Genomic DNA, 23,148 nt, shown 5'->3' on the forward strand with positions numbered 1-23,148 from the left:
TAGCTATGCACACGTACATATCTGTATAATGTACAACACACATACATACATATTCGGACATGCAATAGGCTCTGCCACACATACCTACACTTCGGAGCGGCGAAACCATGGCGGTACCACGCGCCGCTCCAGGCCGCCGCGCAGAAAAGTATCACAATGGACTGTGCTGTAAACCGTTAACCTTACTTTCGGACTTTACTTTTCTGCGCGGCGGCCGAAGTGTTCGCGTGGCAGAGCCTAATACCATACAAACACAATAATAACATACATTGACATGTTAAATTCAATGCATGTTATTACAGATGTGTACAACACGCATACATACGAACACAATAATAACATAAATTGACGTGTTAAATTGTAGAGAATACAATTTTTTTTTACTGTTTTCTTATCGTGTTTTATAATAGTGTTTACATTGGAATTACTTACAGTAGTGGATACGTAGGTACTATCAGTTTCAAACTGTTGAAATCCATCATTCAGATTAGAATTTTTCTTGTAATAGCCAGGTAGGTTTGGGAAGTATCCCAACCTTCATCTCTCCGTCTTAACTCACCTACTTGGTCACCGCATTATCAGCTTCTCTCAGATTCTATTGAAAAATGCAGCACAAATGTTTAAGACATATAAATTATAAACTTAATACTCCTATTGAAAATATAAACCGTAGCTGATAAATCATTTAAAATAATAAATAAATAATTAATAAAGTTGTCCGACAGAAGATTGGTATCTGATGTCATTTTTATTTTTCAATCATTCATTCCCCTATTGATAGCCGTACATTATTGCAATTAATTTCCTTTCATGTTCCTAATAGAGTCACACGAACTAAACATATCTTTGAATGCAACAATAATGTCAATACCAATACGTTTTATAAAGTCCCTCAGCTTATGTAGGTAACCAGTATGCAGGAGTAGCAGATATTTTTAATAGCACCGAAAGAACTGGCAAACAATTTATTTTATTTATTTATTATTGAAAAAAAATTATACATACGTAAATAGTTACATAAAATATTGAAAACTTTATAAAAAATATTGTAATAAATGTACTTAATTAAAAAAAAAATCCCACGAAGGCGAAGCCTGAGTGTGGGTATTATAAGTATTTTTATCTTATTTCCGTGGTTTAAGTGGAGATACAATATCAAATAAAAACAATAAATATAACAAACAATATCATTTAAGTTATTTTAAAAGAGTTACTGTAGAGATGCAATACAAGAAACTTAAGCATGAAATATGTAAGAGTTTTAAAATAACACAAAAAATTAGGTAAATACTAGTTTTTAAAGAAGACATCTTAAAAAGTGAATTAGCAGACAAAGCATTACAAACAATAAAATATATCCACTGTTTTGTATGTATGTGAAATAATAAAAAATAATCTGTCCATGGATATAAACATTACAGAAAGAAAAAAATATCTAGTTCAGTGTTTTTTAGCCAAGATTTGATGTAGTTTTTAAAATATTGAAGGTTTACACACATTCATTTCACTAATCTTAAAAAAAACTTATTAGTTATCATTTTGTTTCCTTTAGCCAGATTGAAAAATGTAGTTATCATACTAGTTTGTGTACACTGTGTTCTAATCCTTAATTTTTCTGTATTTGAAGCTATCTGTACCGTAAATAAATAAATGTCCTTCATTCTCACAACTAGGGATGAGGAAACTTGAGAAGTGAGAACCCGGCCCTTCAGATCTGGTCACCAAACACTACTAAAGTAATTCCAAAATCATCTATTGACATTCACGGTACGGTACAAATAGCTTTAATGGCGGTCTCTCACCGAGGCGATACTTTTTTCATGTGAAACCGCGCTAGAGACCCAACTGCTCCCAACCGTCTGGAAGCAGTGAGACTATAGTGGCATCCCAATCGGAGTAAGTTGTGAGACTGAAGGTAGTAGGGAGGGAAAGAGGTAGGTGGGGAAGTACCTGACTATTCAGATCTGGTCACCAAACACGCCCAAAGCCATTTCAAGCAACAACGTTTCAAATCTTCACCATGGCGATACTGAGAGTAACTTCCGCAAACATACCGTATATTATTTCAAATGAGTAATTTGTGAAATGCCACAAAACAAATACTGACACTGAAAATATAAGTGTTGTACATGTTCCTAATAAATCTGTATCCTGTCCAGTTATATTGTCCATAGAACGTAAACACAAAATCGCGCAACAATAACTTAGCATATTGCACCTAAAAATATGATTTTCTTGACAAGGTAAACACGACATTAAGTTGTGGCAAATAGTCAAAATGTCATTTTATTTGATTTTCAATAATTTTACTGTAATTAATGTTTTAAAAAAAATTTATTCAGCTAAATTATATTTTTTTACGAAATTATTTTCCGATCAATTTATTGTTGGACGAAATTATTGTTGTACAAATTTACTGTCAAATTAATTTATTGTTTGACGAAATTATTTTTGGACGAAATTCTTGTTCGGTTAATGTATTGTTTAGCTAAATTATTATTTGTCATGTTCATTGTTTTACTAAATTAATGTTTAGCTAAATTATTGTTTTACGAATTAATTGTTTAGCAAATGTTTGTTGACTTATGGTATCTGAGACATCAAATCTTGACACTAAATAGGTCTATTTCAAGCCATTTCAAAGAAAAACGTTTCGGTTCAATGATAGTATTCCACCAGGGCTATCTCTCAACCCGCTGAGAGTATCTAATCTACCGCGCTGCCCTTGAAAAATAATAGCTGATTTTATTAATTTATTTTTTGCCGAAGTGTCCTGATTTTACTGGTGCGCGTTTTAATGCGCAATCATCTGTCTGGCTGTTATCACATTTCTGAATCGTCCGGACAACGCTTGGTACTTAGTAGTTAGCAGCTAGCGTCGGGGTACGTTGTCCTGTGTTGTCTAGCGACAGTGTTTTCGCCTTGACACCCGGAAGGGTCCCGCAGACCTACCGGGGTTTACTCGAGCAATTCGTGGGTCTCCGCTACCTGTTGCCACCGCCAAATGTTGTTGTCCTAGTGAGTTTTTAGCTGAGCAAATAGTGCTTGTGTGTTGACCGACTGAATTATAATAGCTAAATTAAACACATAAAACCAAAGTTCGCTGTGTTTGTGTGACGCGTCATCTGACTGTTAGTTACTGTAGTGAATTGTTTTATGTTTTACCAGAGTCAGCTGTTATTGGAGTTAACCTTTATCGAACTGATTTGTTATTGGAGTTCAAATTGAGTAAATGGGGGTTAAGTCAGTCCAGAACTAATCAATGAGGCATACCTTTATTAAAGTGATTTGTTATTGGTATGTAAATTGAGTATATTGGAGTTAAGTCAGCCAAGAACTAATCTACGTATAATTTGTGTCTACATAGGCATCTGTTAACCGTTCTTGGAGTGTAAAATATGAGTAAAAGGGAGTTAAGTCAGTCCAGAACTAACCAATTTTCAATTTAGTTGTCGTGTCTACGAAGTCCGCTGTTATTGGAGTGTTATGTTACTGGCGTGAATTGTTATTGGAGTCTGTTCAATTGAGTGAATGATAGTTGAGTTCGGAGTGATGTTGGATTAGTGGATTTTTATGTTGTGTTAACCCTTTCCTTCCTGACGGTACAAATTTGTACCTGTTGATTTCCTGCCTAAAATCTATGCCGCATTATCGTCTATACCTTTACTAAGCCTGACGATACTTTCTAGTACCGTCTAGCTAGCCAATAACAGCAAAGTATTTGACATACGGCGATTTGGCGCCAAGTAGGGCAAATAATAAGTCTTCGCAACGACGACCGTAATGCGTGGTGACGTGCTGTTGTTTTAGAAAATATTTAAAAATAGTTATTACTTGGTAAGTGCCATTATTGTTAATTACACTTGGAAATTAAGGTTTTGTTTATGTAGTAAATGTGTTTTTAGTGCATAATTCTAGTTATTAGTGTTTGAATAACTCGAAAAATCGTTAAGGACTAATAAGTACCGTCAGTAACTTCTTGTTATACTTTATTTGTTTGAGACATGAGTGAAATTTATTATTTTTATATCGAACAAGTCCACGAATGCATATGAGACAACAATTTTTTTTTTTGATTTACTAGATTCTTATATGCCTTGAAGAGGTGAATCATTTAAATTTACTGAATTTAAAGTTAATGTTCTTTATACAAATAGAACGGCGTCATATGCGCCTCGCAATTTTTACCTCATGTGGGTATTTTAAAAATAATTTTTTTTATACAATCGTCCCGTACAATTTTTTTACGCTTTTTTCAGGTCTTCGAAATAGATATTTCAAAAAATAATGCTTTGATTGAAGCATTACTTTTAGAAGACCTTCCGGATTGCGATGCGAATTCAGATGTGGAGTTGTCTGACGAAGAAAATATTGAAAATATGCAACTACATACATCTATAACGTTTGATCAAATTTTCGAGGAAGCGTTGGAACAATCTTAAGATCAAGCTGAACTTGAGGTTACAAATGAGATCGAAGAAAAAAATGGAGAAGTAAGTCAATGCGCATTACCCTCCGGTTCTTCAGAAACTGTTGCTTTGATACCATCTAAAAAGAAGAAGAATATTGAGCCGAATCGTAAATGGAAAAAACGCGATTTAGAAACTTATCTTCCAGAATATTCTACAAATACGGGTGTGGTCGAAGAATGTTTTGCTGGATGTAATACACCCACCGATATTTTTTTAGTTTTCATTGATGATATTCTGGATATAATTATATATCAAAGTAACTTATATGCAGTCCAACATGATAAGGTCCTCAACCTAAAAAAGGAAGAACTGATGGCTTTTATTGGAATGAACTTTTACATGGCCTACAATACTAGACCTTCATGGACAGATCATTTTTCGTCGGCTCCTGATTTGAACAATCCTTTGGTAAGCAAGACCATGCCCAGAGATAGATTTGCAATTATTTTGTCCAACCTCCATTGCAATGATAACTCTCAACTGCTTCCTAACTGCAAAGACAAACTATACAAAATCAGACCTATAGTTGATGCTTTGAACAAACAATTTCAAGGGTGCTACCACGGAACGAGAGAAGTGAGTGTTGATGAATCAATGATAAAATTCAAGGGAAGGTCAGTCTTGAAACAATATCTTCCGATGAAACCAATAAAGAGAGTGTCTGGCTGACCAAAGAGGTTTTATAAAAAAATTCATGATTTATCAAGGAAAAGACGAAGTAATGAATGCAAAATTTTCCGATTGCACTTTAGGAGAAAGAGTGGTTTTGGAATTGACAGAATCTGACTGGGGGAAGGATAAAGTAGTTTACTTCGACAATTTTTTTACATCGGTAGCTCTACTGGAGAAACTGAAGACTGAAAGAACTTACGGATGTGGAACAATGAGGGTTAATCGTAAGGGTGTACCCAACAATCTGTTAGCTGACTCTAAATTGAAACGTGGAGAATGTGACTATCGATTTTCTAGTTTGGGCATCGGGTTTTAGAAATGGAAGGACAACAAAGTCGTAAACATTGCTTCGAATTTTCATGGCAACGAAGAAGAAACTGTAACTCGCAAAGAAAAAAATGGATCCAAATCGACAGTATCTTGTCCAAAATCTATCAAAGACTACAACTCTTACATGGGCGGTGTAGATACAGCTGACAGATTGAGGGCCTTGTACTGTGTAGACCGAAAGTCTCGAAAATGGTGGCACAGATTGTTTTGGGGAGTTCTGGATATAGCTTTTGTAAATGCATATGTTGTTCATGGGCTGATACTTGAAAAGACTTCTGTAAAAGAGTTTAGACGGTCAGTTGCACAAGGATTGATGACAAAAAAAGATCTTGACAAGAAAAAAAGGTTATCGAGGGAAAACCAAACCAGCCCTGGCCCATCTAAAAGGCGCAAAGCAAACTATTCGACATTGAAAGATGTTAGGTTGGGTAACAGAGGCATACACTGGCCTACTTTTGTAGAAAACAGAGGCAGATGCGAAGTATGCAGCATCAAGAAGATACAGTCAAAGCCTCACTCAAAATGTTCTCACTGCAATGTATTCTTATGTCTAAATGAAAAGAAAAACTGCTTTACTGAATACCACGAGATTCATTTTTAATTATTTGTAACTATTAATATTTATTTAACGATTTAATTAGTTTAAAAAAAAAAACTTTGTTTTAAAAGTTCCTATTATACACATTACTATGATACACAAAGTTCCTGACGGTACAAATTAGTCCAGGTCACAGTAATAATACCTAGAATGCAAATAAAAATCTTAAAAAATTTTATGTGTTTCCTTTATAACATATTATTAAGAATCTCATATAAAACCATTAATTTTGTACTTTTTTCTCATAGCCGTTAGGAAAGGGTTAACGAAGTTAGTTGCTACCGCTTTGAATTATTTGAGTGTTACCGGAGTTAACTGTTTTCGGAGTGTGCTGAATTGAGTTGATGAGCAAGAAATGTTGAAATTTTGAAAAGGCTTCTAAAAGAAAAAAGTACTTCTAAAGTACTGAAATGTGATATGATATGTCAAGTGCGTTAGAGTTAGTGAATAAGATTTAACTCCAGTCTGAAAGTGTAATTTTGTGTGAACGGAGTTTGTTGTTGTTACCGCAGTTGAAATGTTATCAGAGTTAACTGTAATTGGAGTGAACCATAATAGTAAATTTTAACGTTATGTAATGAGTGGGTCAGTGTGATGTTTTGTAAAATGAGTGTTTGTTTGTTAAGTTTTATTGTTAATATCTATGTTTGTTGTTTATTTGCAAAGACTTGTTTATTTAAAAAACAGCGCCATTTGTTTGACGTAAAAGCAGCACGTGCTATTGTTTCAAAGACAGACACACACAGAGGCACAGTAACGCGTGGCGGAGTACAGCTAGTAATATATAATAATTAACAAATGTGCATACCTAAGTACATTACAAAATAAAACTCTTCTAAAACAAAATATCTAGAAATTGTTACAAAAAACTAATCTACCACTTTGGCTGGATATATTATTTCCCTGAAAATTTATTTTCAAAACTGGCAAAACATACTTGTGTTTTTGTTAAACAAACAGAATTTATTTCTTTTTTCGCGATCGCTGCGCTCATGGGTCCGAAAATAACATCTCAAAGTTTGCACTGGAAATTAGCTCCTTGCGGGAAACTTGGGTATACGTCAGTAGGTGGCCACGACAGGCGACCGGCATCAGTTGAAAAGGCGATTTGTCGCCTATTTGCGATTTTTTGGTTATCATTGTGAATGTTATTTACAAATAGAAAGAAAGTCCTAGGGCGAGTTACTTATATTATAAAGGTCACCAAACACTGTCTGATTTCAGTGTATGTCATTTATCCGGCAAAGCTGAGATTTCTGTCCACAGGGTCAGGGCACTGCATCAATGTCATACTCACATGGCATTATTGATGTTGTTGTAGCTGAAAACAATTATTTTTTTTGAAAATTTGATTTTTTGTATGAAAATTTTCAGGAAATTTCAGTTTGGCCGTGCGCCACACGGATTTCCTGAAAATCTTCATACAAAAAATCGATTTTTTATCGAATTAGCACTCTAGTACAGTGGTCCCTAACCCCCGGTCCGTGGAGCAAATAGTACCGGGCCGCGAAAAAAAACTTATTCTGTTGAAAACATCTTTACGCTAAGTAACCGTCCACACAATACCGTTGAACACAATTAAATAAAAAATATTAAAAACGTTCTAGAATATTAACATTTAATTTAACCACCCTCAGCAGCCGCGGTAAAATTTTCGGACGTTGACCGGTCCGCGGCGACGAAAAGGTTGGAGACCACTGCTCTAGTACACCCAAAAGTCAGGAGCCGCCCTGTCACTGGTTTGGTGATTATACAGTAAATTCATACCTGAGGACCCATAATTCCTGTCATAACTGATCTAACGTTTCCTGGCAATCACATCCTCGGGGCTGGGTCTGGAGAAGGTCGGTCGCACCCTCGACTTGCCGATATATTTAATCTAGTTTTTGTTTAATCACTTTTCATGACTTCATCACTTTTTAAAGGTGTGTTGAATTACCAGATTAAACATATTAATTTCGGCTGTCGGTGCATGTGTGAAGTGATTTGAATTTATTGTATTCTTGCGTAATGTGAAAAATTAATGAAATAATGTTGAACATTGGAGTACCTATAATTCGTATCAGACAAGCGATTAAATGGGTACCAAAATTATTTCGTTTATTTGAAATGTGTTCTTCTTTTGTCGTAATTTACTCGAGTTTACTAACAAAACTAAATTTCTTCTTTTGAAAGGCAGATCCTGGGCAAATATTTTTTCTCGTTAAAATAAAACTGCACGTTTTAAAAATAGACTCTTCAAACACGACAAACGTCAATTCTCCCAATTTCAAAATGTGCGATGAGAAAATGAAGACAATGTTGGTAGTTCTTATTTGAAGTATGATAGAGTTCAATATGACCGAAGGGGATAGGGTCCCATTAGCTCAGTGGTAGAGCGGTGCCCCGGCAAGGCAAGGGTCCTGGGTTCAAGTCCTAGATGTGAACGTATCTTTTTCTGATTTTTCTCTTTTAAATTTTCGATTAAGGATCGCCAATATTGTCTTCAATAATTCAATATTATAATTTTAAGTTTTACTCATTATCAAGTTATTCCAAAAATAAAATAATAGCTTTATATTTGTTTTGCCGAAACGTCAATTATATGAAATTCCCTCGATAGAGAAAGATCGCAAAGTGAGCTCCGAAAATTATTAAAAACACGTTTTGTTTTGTTACTTTATATGTTATAACATGAAAAATGTATCTTTAAATGCAACTAAAGCTTTTGTCGAAAGATTTTTTCTCTTTTTCAAACGAGTCGTGTTTTATTAAATATTTTCATTTTTTTCGCTCAATTATTATCGTTTTTTTAATATTAGCGCGCTCCCTCTAACATTCTTATTTACATATCTCCCTTTCAAACCACCTTTGATCGCTTACTACGGGGCCTTCAGCTAAGCCTGCACAGAGGTGGAAGAAATGATTCAACACTGTTCTATTGTTTGGAGGACTTCACTAGCGGAAGATTTAACCCGCGACGTTCAGTTGGGAACCCTACGCAGTTGTTCACTGAGCTACTAACCGGTTTTCTCCCTACGCGAGAAGCATATAAAGGTATAAACATATACCTAAACAATGTTTGGTCGCTTAGCAACGCTTGACTGCATTTGTTTTCTGTCATGCTCTCTAAAACCCTGGTTAATTCCTTTCTTTCTTCGAAATTATTCTTCACACACCATCTCCAAAATTGCTCAGGACCTTATGTGTGGAGTTAATATTTTATTATATAAGGTCTTTTTTTAGAAAGAAAACTATGTTTTTCCCATGCTTGCTGTCGAATCCTCGACATGTAGTTTCGAAGCCAGAGAGCTTATCGCTCTGTCATGAAAGTCAAATACATTTAATTACCCTTTTCATCACCGGTGTCAGTATTACTATCATTATAACGTTCGCTTTTCTTTTTTACACGTGTCTATAAATGACCAAGAATTGAAATAACCCTGAAATTCTAGCATATAAATATATCATAATATTACTATCAAGTACCTACCTACTTTATTGAATTTTAAAATAATTATATTCAACTAAGAAATAACAGACAATCTACAATGCGGAAAGTGCGATAATAATTTATAAATAAACCTTTTTTATTACTTACTATTACTGTACGTGTACCCGCCCTTGCTCGGGGTTGGTTAGGAATGGTTTAGAGTGGAGTTTTGAGGTTGTGAAGTGAACCTGAAGATTATATCTATTTTAAGCTGGAAATAATATTATTCTTTAAAAGTTTTTGTTTCACTTGATCGTGCCGTGTATTCCTCGGCCGTCCCCGACTTTTTCTACCATTCAAACCACCCTTTAAACAACACTCCTGGCACTAATAAGAACAATCGTTGAAATTTTCCGCCAAACCCATCCAGTACTTTAGTAATCTGCAGTCTGCAGGGCACAAAATAAACATATATTTATGTATATGTAGATTAATTTGTGTTGACTTTTTTTTCAACTAGTCGGTAACATTGTTACGCGTGAAAATCACGGGATATAACTTGACTAATTGACATAATTCCAGTTTGTAAGTGGCCTGCTAAGGGAGATTTTACCTCATCTATTCTATGATGATCTATTTCGTAGAATCTATGAAATGGATCAGTAAGAACGTCCGGTGGAAATAGAAACCTAATCTTGAATCAACTTCAATTTTCGTTATATAAGACACCCACAGAACTGTCGACTGCTTTGATTTTCTTTGCGTGAAAAAATAACATTGCAACGTTTTTCCAATACATAAATTATTACTAAGACCGAGAGAAAATAAATATGTTGCTGTCAAAGGGATATTTGCATAATGAATTATCGTTATTTGTGTAGGTGTTTAGTTTATAATATTAGAGCAACATGGTAACAACACTTATGTGAAACTTGTTAAAACGTTCACAAATTTAAATATGTTGAATACATCAGTTTGATAATGCATTAGTTATTCCATTTATAATAAATATAATGACATAATGTAATAATGTTTGTAAATTATCAGTATTACATTTTGCACTGCTAACTTCGCTTCTTCCAACAACTTTTTAATTCTATTCTTTATATATTTTTTAATTAAATGCTTTTAGTAAAATACATCTTGTCCTAATGATTGCATTTGCAGGACGTTTTATCAACTGTTGGGGCAACACGTACCCATACAGAACTCTCTATGGTAACTTGTATTGTACCTGCTTATATAATTCGTACTCAGTTTATTATGTAATGTACTATTTATTATTGTACTCTTGAACAACTTACCTACAACAATGTACGAGTATGTTAGCCTGGTTTGAAAGCTATCTTACTGGAAGACAACAAATTGTTAGAATAAAATCCTCCCTGTCGGAAAAAATTAATGCAACAAGTGGAGTTCCACAGGGTTCACACCTTGGCCCGATCTTATTTTTTTATTTAAATTAAATAAATATCCTTAAATTGTCAGACAGAAGATTTTCACTGACTTGGAATTTCTATGTAAAATTTCTAAATGATTTAGTTGATAGTCCGGTATTGCTAGAATTGATAAACTTCCGGATTCCACAACGTAATACTAAAAGTCAGGATTTATTTCAGGGCAGAAATTCTGGGACTAACTACCATATGTATTCCTCTTTGCTCAGAATACTAATGGAGGGAAACAATTATACCTAGTCAGTGGACCTCTTCAATTTATCTTTAAACAAATATGAAATGTTGTTAATGAAGCAATTCAGTTACGTACAATAAATAATGTATATTTCTTAATAGTCATATGTAAAAGCCCCGGAAAAGGGCGTTAATTAATAAATAAATAAATATCTCGGAAATCGGATGACATTACAACAATTTATTAATATATGAAATAAATATCGGTAGAGTTGACGACTCCAGTTCCTGGGTAGGAAAGTTCAATCCTCTGCAAATCCCAAAAAAAATAAGAATTTAAAATAACTTTGTTTTTTGCGGGTTGATTATTATTTGAATTATTCAGTTTGGTTCAGTATTTTGGCCTCAAATCCATTTTTTGTTTGAAAGGTCCGCGCAATTTCCACTTTTTACAAACCTTTTTCGGATTTTTGATTGTATTCCGTAATGTGGCAAATTACGATCTTTAGAGGTGATCGAATTACATTTCAAAATACATGACTGAGCTTCACAATAAAAAAGCCGTCACGGGACGCCTGGCAGATCTGAAACATCGAAATTGATTTTTATTGAAGAAAGAAAAAAATAAAGTAAACAAGTATTTATATTTTTGATATTAAAACAATACAATTTATACAATGCGGTTAAGTGGTATCATCAGTTGTATCGTAAACGATTTTTCTTCTCAACAAAGAAATACATCAGATTTCTCAAGAAAATATTTATATTGAAGAAAGTCTTACTGGACAACAACAAAGATTACTTTGGAATGAAGAAAAATATTTGAGAATAGCACCAGGACAACAAAACATCTCACAAAGCTCACTCTTCGATTAGCCTTCCCCGCACAGAGTTTTGGCGGCCGGGCAGAATAAGCCGACGAGCCGCGAGGCTGGCCGAATGTGGCGTCGTTCCGTTCTTACCACGCTTACTACGCCAGAGTCGGAAGGAATAGGCACCATTAGGCGCGCCAAAACATGTTTCACATCAATAAAGTATTCATTTTGACTATGTTTTTTGTATCCATCGAAACAGTGTCAATTTCAACCTTATTAATCTTTCAATGTTAATGTGCCAACTAAAACTTCCACGTAACGCCAATGATAGATGCCCATCATGTCCGCCATGATTGTTTGTACGCTGTCTATGTGTCCATATTAACTAACTAACTAACTAACCATCACGCCGTTTCCCCGCAGGGGTAGGCAGAGAGGACGGACCGCCAAACAACTCGGTCTTGGCACACACTCCTTGCCTCATTCACATTCATACATCGTCTCATACATACTCTTCTATTATTCTGACTCTTGACATGGCCCGACTCAAGTATCTGATGCACTTGGTCGTGCCATGTCTTCCTCGGGCGTCCCCGACTTCTGCTACCATTCACATTTGCATCGTATATTCTCCTTACACTCCTTTCTTCGCTCATTCGCTCTACATGCCCAAACCATCTAAGCGTCCCTTTCTTGATCTTACTCATTACGCTTACATCAGCCTTGCACTCTTTGCGGATATCCACATTCCTCACACGATCATACATGGTTTTACCACACATACGCCTCAGGGATCTCATTTCAACAGCATTCAATCTACTTTCATCCTTTCTTTGCCAGTTCCATGCCTCACTTCCATACATCAGGGTAGGTACCAGCACTCCATTGTGGACTGCTAACTTCGCTTCTTTGGACAATTTTTTGTTAGCGCCAACTGCGTTCAGTCCTCCATTAATGGAGTTACCTGCATTTACTCTTCTTTCAATATCTCTGTCAGCCTTCCCATCTCTCGTAAACATGCTTCCTAAATACACAAATTCATCCACCTGCTCCAAGTGTCCATATTTATAAGGTATTTTCGATAATACATTACAATCGCCCGCCGCCACTGTTTGCCGTCCGTCCATTCCACCTTTCGATGTTTACCAATAATGAGATGTTTGCGTTTCTACTGTTTTCTGGTCTTGTTCATATTAATGTATCAATTTCGTATGGACTCTATAAAGGCTCTTTTTCAAAAAATTCTCTTATTTATTCTTTTAAATTTACTCCACAGAGGCCATGTCTGTTTATATTATCTTTGTCCGAATTAGCCTCTCTTATCGGGGGTTGGCTATCATCGGGGTATTCCCTCGTACCAGTCAAGTAGACGTTGATTGTGTAATTTTCTTACGCGTGACAACTGACAACCCGTCTTGTTCTACCATCTATTAACTATTTTTGTATTAAAACAGCTATTTTATGCGATTTCCATGCCACATTTTCGTCACAAAATTAATCAACATACAAACCAAATATGTACATTCTAGCTTGTCTTTAACACCACGAATAAAGGGAGGTAATATGCATCAAATCAAGAAATAGTACTTTTTATTTATTTTGTGAGTCAAAATGTTAATTTTTGTTTGTTCAAAATTGTTCGAAAGTCTTTTACTGATTGCTTTAAAATTTCAACACAACGTTGCATTCGATTACGCGTGTGTTTTTATATACCTGTATTTTATAGATGTCACCTGTGACAGGTAAAAACGTGTTTTTTTTAAACAGCTCCATCTCTTGGACGTAAAAGCAAAACGCGCTATTATTCCCCATCTGCACAGACAGACTGGGTACTGCTAGTAGGCTAATAAGAATGAAAAAGTTAATTGAGGTAACCATCACAAATAATCTTAGACATAAAATTATATTGTTTAAAGTTGTTTCTTATAAGCGTTCATAATATTTTAATTAAAAAAATAAATTATTATGTAGTTATCGCTTATATTTGTTAAAAATTAGAAGGCTTCAAAATAATGCAAAGCTTCTTTAGGTATTCTTAATGTGAACCGATTGTTAGTAGCTACAGATTATTCGAAAACGGTAATTTCACTGATAGCTTCGCCCTTATAACCTACCTTTAAATCAATAGCTTTAATATAATTTAAGCCATTACATTTGTTATTTTGAATACCAAACAAAATGAATTTATGCCTCCGTTCTTACAATAGCTGGTAGTTTAATGGTCAGCATAATTGCCTTTTCTCAGCATTTGATCGGGGTTCAATTTGTCAACCTTTTTTTTACATTTGTGTTTTTAATTTAATTTTTAAGAATACGTTTTTTTTTACCCGTGATTATATATAATATTGTTTACCCCGTTATTACATATTATGTTGCTGAAAATACCGAATGTTGGTTGTTAACAGCAGCTGTTTGAGTGTTTGGTCAAATGGCAAACTCATCAAACTTACCTATTTACGAACCAAATATTTCTATTTCTGAAACTATTACTAATTAATGCAGCAGTTTTTGCAAAAATTGTGTGTGCCTTTGTAATCTTTAAAAAAATTTCAATGTCTCAACAAGTACACAATAAAGTTTAATTACTTACTAAGCCCGTATTATTCATTATATGTAGTACAACTCACGAGGGATCTTTCATAAGTAATCGCGTATTCCTCGTGCCGAAGCCTGATTCAAAAAAGCTATCAGTGTAATCAGTAATTTCTATTATATCTTTCTTTTGTTAACCAAATAACGGAAATCTCTAACAAGGGCTTACAAATGTTGGGATTCAGAACTAGGTGAACTAAAAACTTCAACAATATTAAGTATATTAAACTGTTATGTTTTGCCTTTGTAGAAGTCAACTTGAGTACGATTCTCCCGTCTGGAACCCACATTACAATATCCGAGTACAAACTATTGTAATTAAATACTTCATAAATTCTTACGTTTTCTAAGTACCTAAATGGGTATTCCAGCAATTTTGTTGAGCTACAACAATCTTTTAAATTAAATGCATATGTTTAAATTGTCTTTCAGAAGGATTTTTACTGACATAGTATTTCTGTATAAAATTCTTAATGATGCATTTGACAGTCCAGAATTGCTTGCTTTGATAAGCTTTTAGATTCCACTACGTAATACTAGAAGTCGGGATTTATTTCAGTGCAGAAATTCTGGTACTAACTACCATATGAATTCCTCATTGTCCAGAATACTATTGGAGGGAAATAATTAAACCGAGTCAGTGGACATCTTCAATTTATCCCTTAAAAATTACAAAAAATTGTTACTGAGGCAGTTTAGTTATGTATAATAAATATGTAGCTACTGTATTATTTTTTATGCACTATAATAATTTTTACTTTTCATGTGTAAAAGCTCCTAAAAAGGGGGTTAATAAATAAATAAATAAACGTTAGGGGAGACCGGGGCTAGTTGACCCACTTTTCACTTCGTGATTTAAAAAAAAAAATTAAGGCTCGTCACCATGGACTGTTAATCCAATAATGTAACATACACATTTGACTATGTGATCAGTTGATAAAACAAGTTAAAATATCCACCTACAGGTCAGCAATTATGTTTACAAAAAAAACCTCCCACTGAGTCAACAAACCCCGGGTGTGGGGCTATTCGACTCATAGTAGTGGGTTAGTTGACTCAAATGAGTCAATATCGAATTGAAAAAGAATACAGTCAAAATTTACACATGAAAATTTATTACACATTATAAACATTACATATCGTCATCTGAATTACAGTTGATTCATTGGTAGTAGGTAGCGTTGCTAGATACACATTTTTTGTGAGCCCATAATTGGCAGATCATACACTTCACCCATTCTTCCCCAGGAACATTACATGTGTAGAGCTCATTGATGTATTATACTAGATTGGCCCTGTCTATATTAAATCCATTTTAAAAATGACCCCACATAGCGCGTACGTCACAAATATGGAGATGAACTTAACAACCCAACTCTGTTTAAACTCTTTGTACAACCGTTCAAACTCGTAAGCGAAACCACGGAGAATTTGTTGTCAGAGGTGCTGTAATATGGACATAAAACCAAAAAGAAACTAACACTTACAGCAAATTTTATGTGCTGAATAAGGGCTGAATCAGGAAAAGAATTGATAAAAAACACAAAATGATTTTAATTTATTTTATTTGTGTTTTTGAATTTTATACAGGTCCTATAGAACCAAAAACGTTTATATTTTTATTACTGTGCATAGGTTTTTTTTTTTAATTTACCATAGTTTTTATATAGAATGGTATATAAATATTGAAGAAAGCAATCACTTTGTGACTTCACATCATTTTATTTTCTTTGGTTTTATTCCCAGTCGGGCTTTTGCATGCATTTTAATACAGAATATATCTAGTAAGCTATCGAAAATTATACAAAATAATTAAAGCTGATGAATATAAAATAATATTAGTAAAACGTTTAACAGTAACATAAAAATTATAGAGACTAGAACAACACTATGTAGTATTAAATAATTATACCACTATCATTCAATTAAAGTTATTTTGTCTTCAACCACTTTGTTAGAATTGAGACATTGTGTCAAATAGTTTATCAACCTTCTTCAAGATAGCATTATTGAAAACTAACCTAAGTACTAAACGACTTTTCATTAAACATAATGTAAGATTAACATAAAGAGAGAGATAAATCATATAATGTTGCGTGTTCACAAGCGAGCTGAACCACGACTTATTAAGAAATATAAGATTGCTTCGTTCCTTTCCCATAATTCGTAGTTCGGCTCGCGTTCCGGTTCGCAAATGAATAAGCAGCAATGATGAGGACAGAGCTTCAGGGATCGTATGGGAGAGGGGTAAGGGGGGAGGGGGTGGAGGTTACATGATTACAATACATACTTATTTATTTATTTACGCCCGTTAAATAGAATTTTACGTGTTATTTACGGCATTCACGCACATCGATTGTTGCGATTCTGGTAGAGGAACAACCGGCTTGTCGATTACAGAAGAAGTTTCAGCAGGATCCAGAACCAGTCCTGTTCGAGAAGAAACAATGACGGTATCTCCTTTCGCAGGACCTGTGGCCATGGTGGACAGCAACTGTCCAATAAACAACGACATTATCAATTAAAACCTGTTTAAAAAAAAACTTAAAAATTAAAACCAATCAATACATAATAAACTTGCTTAAGTTTTCACACGAAAATCAAACCAAATAATTACCGGAATAACAGGCAAAGCTTTTCAGTCTACACGTCGGAAGCCGCTTGCAGTTGAATAAATATGTTTGGCGTGAAAATTATTAGAGCAAACGCGGTTTCCTGCTGATGGTACCCAGTTATTGTCACATAATTGAATGCGGATTGCTTCTAACCATTTCTCCATTTTTTTCCGGTTTATGTGGAAACCTAAGCGAAAATACACAAAAAATAAATGAAGTTATTAAATGACGCAATTTTATTTCTATCAATTCTTCTGCAAAAAATCGAAAAGGCGAAGCCCGAAAGGCAATGACGACTTAATACAACCCTGATTAGCAAAATGTACGGACCAAATAAATCACACATACACATGAGTTGTCGCGCCTCTCAATGCGTGTCAACGCTAGACGACTAATACATCCATAAGTATCACGCGTTGGTTGCGTGATTTTCGTATGCTCACCATGTGATAATAATTAACTTGAATCACCCTATTGGTCGAATCACTTGGAGGTGTGTTATGCATGTGACGTCACAAATTTGCCGGAAATAAATCTAATCTCGTTGAATTTTTCACATTTGTTAATACGCTGCCCTCAATCGATCTGTAAGGTACTGATATTTTTTTGTATTCAGATAGCTGATTACATTTCCTAAAATAAAGTCCGCGATGGGTGCAATCTAAAATATTTGGAACTGGGTTATTTTTGTGATTGAAAAAATGAACTTGCCCAGCATAGCTGACACGCAAAATAGCTTAACTCTAGACCAACAAAAGGTAAAACGCAATGCACAGTTGCAATTTCGCATTGCGACACAATGCGTGCGCCTTTTCATAAATGTGCACGTGAACCAAAACAAAATTGAGTTGGTGTTATTTTTCACTGGTTACACCTAGTCTAGTTGTATTTAGTCTATGGTAGAGCTCATCGAAAATCAGGCATGATGTTTCATCTTCAGAATCCTCGTCGTCATCAGTAAACAAAGTTTTGGTAGCCATTGTTAATTTAGTAGTGTTGGATTTCTTTTTTTGTTAGTTTTTCCAGATTGCTTCTCTTTTTTTATTTGTATCGCAAGTTTTCCCCTTATCGGTTTTTCTTTTGTATTTTCTCATTGCGAATATCTATCGAAATGAAAAGTTCTCTGTTAAAATTATACGTATACTAGCGACATACAATTATATGGATTACAAAAATAAAATATTAAGTAAATATGCAAATAAATTCAACGCGCTGGGGTTAGTCGACTCAGCGAGTCGACTAACCCCAGCGCCACTGAGTCGACTAACCCAAGTCGCCATTTTTAATTTTAAAGCATTATTTCCAGTAAACGACCAGTCCCACAAAAAACACAACTATCGCTATTCACTCACAAAAGAAGCACAATTAGCACCCAGTTTATGTTTATATGATCTTGATTAATTAGGGCACAGCAATGATAAAATAAATTGCAATAAAAAAGTTACTCACCAAAGCAAAATATCGAAAATCAGAACTATATAAACCGACACGTGCGTAGGGATCCAAAGGAACACAAATACTAATCCGCACCGGCTATTTAAATGATGGGAAGGACTTACAGCGCCCTTTCTTGAGAACCGTTCAAGTTATCACCGCTGAGTCTACTAAGGCCTATAGTCAACTAACCCCGGTCTCCCCTACTGCGAATCGGTGTTCATTACGAATACCAAAAAAATAAGTTTGGATAAATTGAATCCAGGCTGTCTCTCAGTCAGAGACAGCTTGGATTCTCACTGCCTCGTAAACTCTGGTCCGCCATCAATAGGATAAGTTCATCCCACAGCCGCTGTGCCAACATGATGTACAGGTGGGGCCTTAAAGAGGCGATGTGTGAATGTGGTGCGGTGCAGACAACCGAACATGTAGACAAATAATGCCCGCTGCATTCATTCCCCGGCGGGATTAATGACTGGCTCACTAACCTAGCTGTTCTCCTCTGAACCCCCCACCATCCGAAAGAAGAAAAGGATAAATTGAAGCTTTCCCTATCGTTTCGCTTGAATAGAATGAAAATAAAATTGTTTTTTACTCTAGATACATAAGGGTAAATTTCAAAATAATGTTAATGTTTAACTAAATAATTAAGAAGGCATATAATAAACAACTAAGAAAATGCGATTTGATGGCAAGATTATGTGTAACGGTTTCACTTGATTAACTTTTTTTTCTTATTAAATTATTCACAAAATAAATATGAACCACTTTTGCGCTTTAACCATTTCGGGACTCCGTTTGCCAAGCGATTTTTATGCCTATTACCTTTATTCGTAGTGATATATGACACAAAGAATAGACATATTTTTGGATTGTGTATTCCTCTCAATTATGTGCGATTCTCGAATAACGTACGTTCTTCAATTTCTACAAGTATAAACACTGGTTTGCTTGTTTACAAGCTGGCCCGTCCGACGCGCTACTGTTACAACCTCATTATTACATAACTAGCATGGCGTTGCTCGGGCTAATGGCTAATAAATGGCTTGGGGTAAAGTTTTGATATTGCGAGTTCTAGAGTAGGTACCTGACAACTGGGTGCATTTTTGAAGAGGAAACAATAGCATTGTATTGTAATAATGATTTGTTTCACTTGATCGTGCCATGTCTTCCTCGGGCGTCCTAACCCTCTTCAACCATTAGATACCTTTTACTTTTTTTTATTTTAAAAGAAAGACAAACAGTCCCGGGTTACGAATAATCTGACAATATTTGAAAATCTCCTACTACCACCACAGTAAGCTGAAAATGTTGCTTGTGTTGTGATGGAGGACTTAGCTAGCCGAGGAATCGAACACACTACGCCTGGGTGGGATCCAAACGCGATGTCAACTCGGCCACCGACCGGTCTTTCAATTCTAAGACATACATTCTCCTAATCCATTTTCTATGTTCATCACTTACGTCTCATTTTACCACGAGTAATTTTGATGATAAACTAATGTTTATAAGACAAGGTTTTTTTATGCATAGCACAAAGGATAACAAATTAAACGACGACTAATTATTGCTTATAATAATTTATTACTTTTTCCTGTCTTCCTCGGCCATCCCCGACTTTTCTACCATTCACTTCATGTAGTATCATGAAATCAACATTGTTACTGTAAAAAACTACATTATGTCGTCTTTAATTGGACTTCGTATCTCATTATAAGAATTTTACGAATATTATGCAGAGTTATTGGTATTCCCAGTCAGTATCTATAGTGAAAGACCACCATTTAGAATCGAAACGCGTTGCTTGAAATGGCTTTAGTCGTGTATTGCGACCAAATCTGAATAGCCATGTTCTTCCCAACCTTCCTCTTCACTTCTTCTTTCGTTCCCCACTTCTTAAAACTATTTAAGGCGAAGCTTAATGCTAAATCACTATTTTGATAAATCTTTATAACGAATTGGTTTACATTATGAATACCAAAAAATATGCTTTAGATAAATTGGAGGTTATGCTATCACTTCGCTTGAGTAGAATACAAATAAAAAAAATAAATTACTCAATAAAAAATATAAATATAAACTACTAAAAAAAACATTTTTTCAATATAAATGTATGAATGCGTAAAAGAAACAATTTTATAAAAATACAGTATTATAGCTAAGATTATCTGTGACAGTTTCACTTGATTGACTTTTTTGCTTTCTTGTAAAATTATTTACAAAATAAATAAAAACCACTTTTTTGCTTCAAATTGAACGTTTCTAGACTCCGTTTGTCAAGCGATTTTAATGCCTATTACCTACAATATAAGGTATACCAAGAATATACACATTTTCGGCTTGTAGCTTCCTCTTAACCTCGAAACAAATCACAATTTGTGGATACCAGTCTCACTGGCGACTCCGCGCAGTCGGGTCTCTATTTTGTTACAAAATTTGATAATTACATTTTTGGTGTAAGCATTAGAATTTTTAGATTTTTTGTTAGGTTAGGTTTGATTAGATTATATTACCTACTTCTATCTATTTAAAGGACGCTTAAATAATATGGCTTTCAGATAAATACATAAAATAAGTCACGAGTGATCCCATGAAAACAAAAACAAAAAATATTAAAAACATTTTTAAATCAGTCTTACTACAATTTTCGTCAAAGTATAAAAATCAAATTGTTGTTCCGTGAAGTGTTCAAAGACCTTGAGCGGCTTAACCTCTTGAGTGCCGCGGCATGACCATAGCATAAAAATATGAGGCACTACAATTTTCATCAGAGTTTAAAGAGCGAATTATTATTTCGTGATGTGTTCAAAGACCTTGTGAGACTTAACCTCCTGAGTGCCGCGGCGTGATCGTAGTATGCGCAGCGAGTGGTGTTCATCATGGGGAAAACTATGAAGAGGTTAATACAAGAGTTGGGGGGGATGGGGAATATCAATGGGATGGGGCTGACACCACGCCATCATCATCCCCACCCGCAGGATTATGGTAAGCAATTTAATATTAAAATATATGTAGCATTAAGACGCCACAATACCCTAAAATAAAGTCACAATCTTAAGGTTTGACAATTTGGCCGCCAAGAAATGTTTCAGATGCTTTAATTAAATACTGCAAGTAGAATACATATTGACCTTTGAAATAATCGAATATTTTTTAGATAAGTCTTTTTATAAGCCCAGAAAAAAATAATGTAAAGGCCCATGAAAACTGCTTTAAAGTTCAAAATGTCCTACTTACGAACCCATTTTCGGTTATAATTTTATTGTATAATGTGGAAAATTAAGTTATTTATAAAATGATCAAAAAAAAAATAAATATTTATGCCTGAACATCCACAAATTAAAATAAAAGGCATTTTTTGGCCATGTTTTTTTCTTGGATAAATCAAAACAGATGGATGGTGTGAAGCGGGAATTTAAGCTTTATCGCCATCTACATAAGGGTTGTTATTGATAGCGGCTCAATTTAAAATATTACACGACGTAGTGCATCGCCTTAATAATTGAAAACATTTTAATAATAATTGAATGTGAAAATAAAGATTTGCCCAAAATCGAACTAAGAACTTTCCGCTTCCCCCGCCCTCCACATAATTTTTATGGACCGATGTGGGCTCAAGAATAGGTAACCACAAGAATGAGGTGTTTTCGACCCCAATACTCGTACATAAAGCCGTATGTCAATGCGGTTTTGACAAAATCCGTGATCTATGGTCAGTTAGCGATATTTGTAAGCACGGTCATTAGACAAAAGCTGCTGCTTTAGCGTGGCCTCCAAGGTGTCGGATAAACTGTCAATATGCACGACTTTTTGGATAATGTCGTTCGTTATACAAAATAACTGACGTATTCATAAATGTGAAGTGAACTAACTAAGCTCTTAGATTTGAAAGAAATATTCGTATACACGATCCATGTACTTAATTAATTCATCTAAGATGCGATCAGTTGATTCTGTTCCAGCCTGGAGAAAAAAAAGTTGTGACTAAAGATCTCATGAACTAGTTAACTCTTTTTTTAGTGTCAAAAAGTACATGCGGACTGCCAATGTATATGAAATTTATCATTTCAATTCGAAATTGTCTATTTATTAGCATTTTCAACTTTTCAGCTGAACGTTTAGGTTTGTAAATTCATAAAAAATGCCTCCAATGTTGCACGTGTATGTCGATTTCTAATTTATTGCATTATCAATATCTGTCTGGCTATCGATTACTCGACCGTGCTCGAGAAATCGGTTGTTACACCTGTCGATCCGATATTGTAAAGTTATCTATTTCACTGTGCTAGGTAATCAGTACCTAGTCCTTTACAATTATTTATAGAAGAATCCACGTCTGCTTCCGGCATTGAAGAGATAAACCAATAGAAGGGGTTTCTGGGCGTGTCCGTGTGCCCAAAGTAAATATAATTTTTCCTTACCTTTGGTGAAATTAACCAAAATTTTAAAATATGGAAGTTCTTTTTCTGGAAAACCGTTCGTGCACCAGTGACAAGAATTTTTCCCCGCTGACAAACCGTTCCTGAGATGCTGGCATTGGAATTTCGCCTTAGCTGGAATATTTTGATATGCGATTT

At 34.8% G+C, this 23,148-nt stretch overlaps 1 protein-coding gene across 2 annotated transcripts in view; it reads left to right on the top strand.

Annotated features, from left to right (window-relative positions):
* Nucleotides 1–23,148, top strand: part of gem (transcription factor CP2 like gemini) — an 84,405-nt gene that overhangs the window by 14,911 nt on the left and 46,346 nt on the right. Inside the window, exons 1-2 of one of the 2 annotated variants that reach the window (XM_089647821.1) lie at nucleotides 2,862–3,018; nucleotides 21,130–21,556. The exons of the other annotated variant lie outside the window; for it this stretch is intronic. Coding sequence (XP_089503947.1) covers nucleotides 21,451–21,556 — 106 coding nt within the window. The 5' untranslated portion in view covers nucleotides 2,862–3,018; nucleotides 21,130–21,450. Of the gene's footprint in view, nucleotides 1–2,861; nucleotides 3,019–21,129; nucleotides 21,557–23,148 lie in introns of those variants that run through there. 2 annotated transcript variants of the gene reach the window in all.

The sequence above is a fragment of the Hesperophylax consimilis genome, chromosome 27 (genome assembly GCF_061612785.1).
Source record: "Hesperophylax consimilis isolate HC1 chromosome 27, BYU_Hcon_1.0, whole genome shotgun sequence".
Taxonomy (NCBI): Eukaryota; Metazoa; Arthropoda; class Insecta; order Trichoptera; family Limnephilidae; genus Hesperophylax; species Hesperophylax consimilis.